The sequence below is a fragment of the Antechinus flavipes genome, chromosome 5, assembly GCF_016432865.1.
Source record: "Antechinus flavipes isolate AdamAnt ecotype Samford, QLD, Australia chromosome 5, AdamAnt_v2, whole genome shotgun sequence".
Classification (NCBI taxonomy): domain Eukaryota; kingdom Metazoa; phylum Chordata; class Mammalia; order Dasyuromorphia; family Dasyuridae; genus Antechinus; species Antechinus flavipes.
Window position 1 is genome coordinate 100,474,689 of NC_067402.1, and position 4,080 is coordinate 100,478,768.

Sequence of the window (4,080 nt, forward strand, 5' to 3'; positions counted from 1 at the left end):
TAGCATTTTGTAAAATCTAATTGATGTTAAATGGCTAAATGGATTTGGGACTCCACCCCGATAGTGGAGAGTTAATAGTATTAGAGAAAGACACTCCCAGTTCCTCAGGAGCATCTCTAAAATCCTGAGAAGGAAGATGCAACTAGTCTTTCTCCAAGAAATTGAATTCAGAATAACTATTATATTTTTGGAGCTGGGAGGACGGAGTGGGTGGGGGGGACTTCATCAATTATAGTAAATTTTCCCTTTTACTGTGAAATGGTGTGAGTAGCCCAATGAGTCCGTGGCTTCTGGTAGCTCTATATTTTCTGGGAGCTCTCTGACTATCTTAATTTCCAAAGTCTATTAGTTCTAAGGGCATTTGTAAATGAAGACTTTTGTTTCTACTCCTCTCTTTCACAAGAAACCTAGGAATATCTTGAGAATAAATGAAGTAGTCCTATTAATTCTGCTCAATATCTCTCCTACTTGGTGAAAATCTCACTAGTTCTACTTTGTATATTCAAATATATGCTTTGTGCATTCAAATAAATGAATCATTAGCTGCAGCTTGTCTGGTACTGGTGTAATACTGGTATAATATCTGAACTGATGTAATATGTTTTTGTGGTCTCCTGACCTTGGGGGACTTCTGTTTTAATAACTCAGTAGTCCTAAAACTTCTAGCTTTGGAATCTGCCTCAGGGAATTCCCATACCCAATCTTTTGATTCTAATCACTTCTTAGTCAGATAGCTTTTCGTCTCAAGAAACTCCCACAGTTCAAATTCCAAAGATCCCACAGATTAAATTCCTGAGTGGTCCTGAGACCACTCTTCAATTCATTGATGACTGATAATCTCATCAGTAATAATCTGACCAACTGAGAATGACTCCTTCTGGAGACCACTCCTTCCTACCTCTGAGCCATAGAATTAATATCCTTGCTTCTGTTTCTTTACTGCATTCCCTTAGAATTCAGTCCACTTTGTAATGGGATCACCATTGCTTTCTCTTTTTTCTTTTTTTTTATTTTCTTTTTCTTTCTTTCTTTCTTTCTTTCTTTCTTTCTTTCTTTCTTTCTTTCTTTCTTTCTTTCTTTCTTTCTTTCTTTCTTTCTTTTTTTTTTTTTTTGCTGAGGCAGTTGGGGTTAAGTGACTTGCTTAGAGTTTCACAGCCAGGAAGTGTTAAGTGTATGAGGCCAGATTTGAACTCAGGTCCTCCTGACTTGAGAGCTGGTGATCTATCCACTGTGCCACCTAGCTGCCCCATTATCATTACTTTCAATAAACTTTGCCCCTTGACTACTAGATGGGTGAAAGCCTGCAAATTCTTTTGAGACACCTCATGACAGCAGACTGGGATCCCAAACTTTTGGGGTCTCCCTTTCCCAATCTCAACAGAACTTTATTAACATCTTCATAGGCAGAGAAACTTCAGAGGCAGGACCTGAACCCAAGTCCTATTACTCCCAAACTAGTCATCTATTTATTGTACTACCATCTTTCAAGGAAAAAAGTCTTTGTAAAACATATTGCAAATTTTATAACACTATGCCATATTAGTAATTATTGTTAACAATAATGCATTAGTACAACAAATTTTTTTTAGCAACTACTGCATGCAAAGTTTGGGCCAGCAAGGTGGTATGGAATGCTGGACTTGGAATCAAGAAAACACACCTTCATGAGTTCAAATCCAGCCTGAAGAAACTTACTTGCCATGTGACTCTGGGTAAGTTCTTTATATGTTTGCTTTAGTTTTCTCATCTGCAAAGTGGAAATGGAAATAGAAACAATTCCAGTACCCTTGCCAAGAAACACCCAAAAATGGGGTCACAGAGAGTAAGCCACTAGTGAAATGACTGAATAATACAGAAAATTACTTTTATTAATTCTATGTTCTATTAAGGGATATATGGGATTTAAAAATTGCAGTTCATGCAAGAATGTGACAAATGGTATGAAGGTCATTTCATTCATAGTTTTCTCACAGCAATAATAGCTTCCTGTATTGGGAGAAGGGTAATAAATGACAGGAAGATTCTGCCCCTCAGGGTTGCAGTGAGGGATGAAGGAGGTTTCTGTGTGGAGAAGAGTTAACTTTGCTTTACTGTGTATTGACTGGAGGCACAGAGATAAAAAGATGTTTGTTTGGTGCTGGCTGAGGGCATGAGGAGAGCAAATATCTCTTTTTCTTTCCGTGTGACATTGTATCCTTTGGGAATGTCTCCTTTCTGAATATCACCTCGTGTCATTGAGAAATAAATGAGCTTAAGCTCCTGGCCCAGGTCCTGACGATACCAGTACATGGTTTCGTGTCCCAAATTCTGTTTACATTTCAGTGTCACAATCTGCCTTATTCTTGTGATTAGATTTCTTGGGGTTTGGGTGATTCCAGTATCTTTGCCATCCAGGAGACCTATGGGGGAAGCAGAAATAACCAAAAGACAGAAAATGACACTGAATCTCTCAGAGATAGGATTTCAACCAGAATCTGAGAAGTAGAAGGAAAACTATTTTCCATCAGTGTCTAGGACTCACCTGGTCTCAGGAAACAAATAATCACACCCCAAAGAAGCCTATTGTTCATGGTTTAATCAGAGCAGCAAGGAAGGGGCTTCTTGGAACAGAACTCTGGCTGCTGGAGAGTGGAATAGAAAAATGACTGAGATCAGGGGAGCTCTTAGCTTAACGCAGAGGATCCATCTTCTAAAGCCTTGTAATAGAACTAGTCTTCCCAGGGGGAGCTGGAGCATCTCCTAGAAAAGGGGAAGAAACGATAGACTATAATTACATTCAGAATACTTTTAGCTCTGTATGTGTGGTTATGATTTAGGAGTTGGAAGCCTGCTGGTATTCAAATTCAGATTCATTTTAAAAAAATTGTATTTGCATATGGGGTGGGGCATATTTTATTATGCCTATGAGTTGAGGCAGGCTATAATATCTACTTTCTGGGCTTTCATTTCCTAATTTTCAAAATGGGACAGAAGTTAGATTGTACATTGTCAAAACACAGATTATCTCCCATGATGGGAATGTACTCGTGTCCTCACTTCTGCCTCCTGGAATCCACAGCTCCTTCAAGACTAAGTTAAAATGTCACCTGTCTTGATTCCCTACCTGCTTGTATTTCTCCTCAGCCTCCATTGCCTTGTACCTGTACTTATGTACACATGCACATTAGTGTGTGCATATGTATACATACATTTCTGCATACATGCGCACATATACATATATGGTATATAAATATGTAGGCATGTAATTTATTACATACATTTATATGCCATATAATAGCTAATAATAATTTGTTCAATTGTGTCCAATTCTTTGTGAGCTCTACTAACTATAATGACCATGAAATTTTCTTGGCAAAGACTGTAAGGTGCCCAGTGAGTTCTTAGTCATCCACTTTGTTCTCTTCAAACAAATTTCATTTTTTTTTCTTACTATTGGAATTGTTTTTCTTTGTGGCTTAGAATTTCATCTTGATTATCTCCCATCTTTCCTGATTGTACTTCTGAAATATTTTAATCCATGGGATTCTATCAATCTTTCCTTTGAACATTTTGAAATCTATTTTTTTCAAAACCTACACCGTATATCAGACTATGGCTAGATTTCCTTCCTTTTGGCACAAACTCTATGATGAATCAATGATTCTCCCCTAAAGTTTCCATTATTTCCACCACAGCAAAGCAACCAATTTCCTCCTTTTAGTCAAAACTAGCCAAGGTACAATTTCTCATTAATTCTATCTTTTGGAGGAGGAAAGTATTGCTATGGCAAATTAAGTTTTAGGATGTTTGTAAACACACACACACACACACACACACGCACACAGAGTAATATATATATGGCCCTGGAAGGGCCATAGGAAGGATTTTTTTTTTTTTTTCTGTTTCTCTCTTCGACTTTTTCCTGGTTCCAATTGTAAAGCTGAAGAGTTTATCTTGATCTACTACTAGTGCAGTAGATAATCAGTTGAGGGAAGAAAGGGAAACATTCCTTTCCCCTTTCCTCCCTCCAGGTCTCATTCCACATCTTCTCTGAACCTTCACTGCCTTGAACCCTTAGGATTCAACTTTTAAAATTTATTC

General features: G+C 37.8%; 1 gene segment (V, D, J or C); it reads right to left on the reverse strand.

Moving 5' to 3' along the window:
* Window positions 1-1,903: 1,903 nt before the first annotated feature.
* Window positions 1,904-2,811, reverse strand: LOC127538884 (T cell receptor beta variable 19-like). The segment is given in 2 exon segments: window positions 1,904-2,399; window positions 2,522-2,811. Coding segments are annotated over 2 exon segments (372 nt in total).
* Window positions 2,812-4,080: the final 1,269 nt, after the last annotated feature.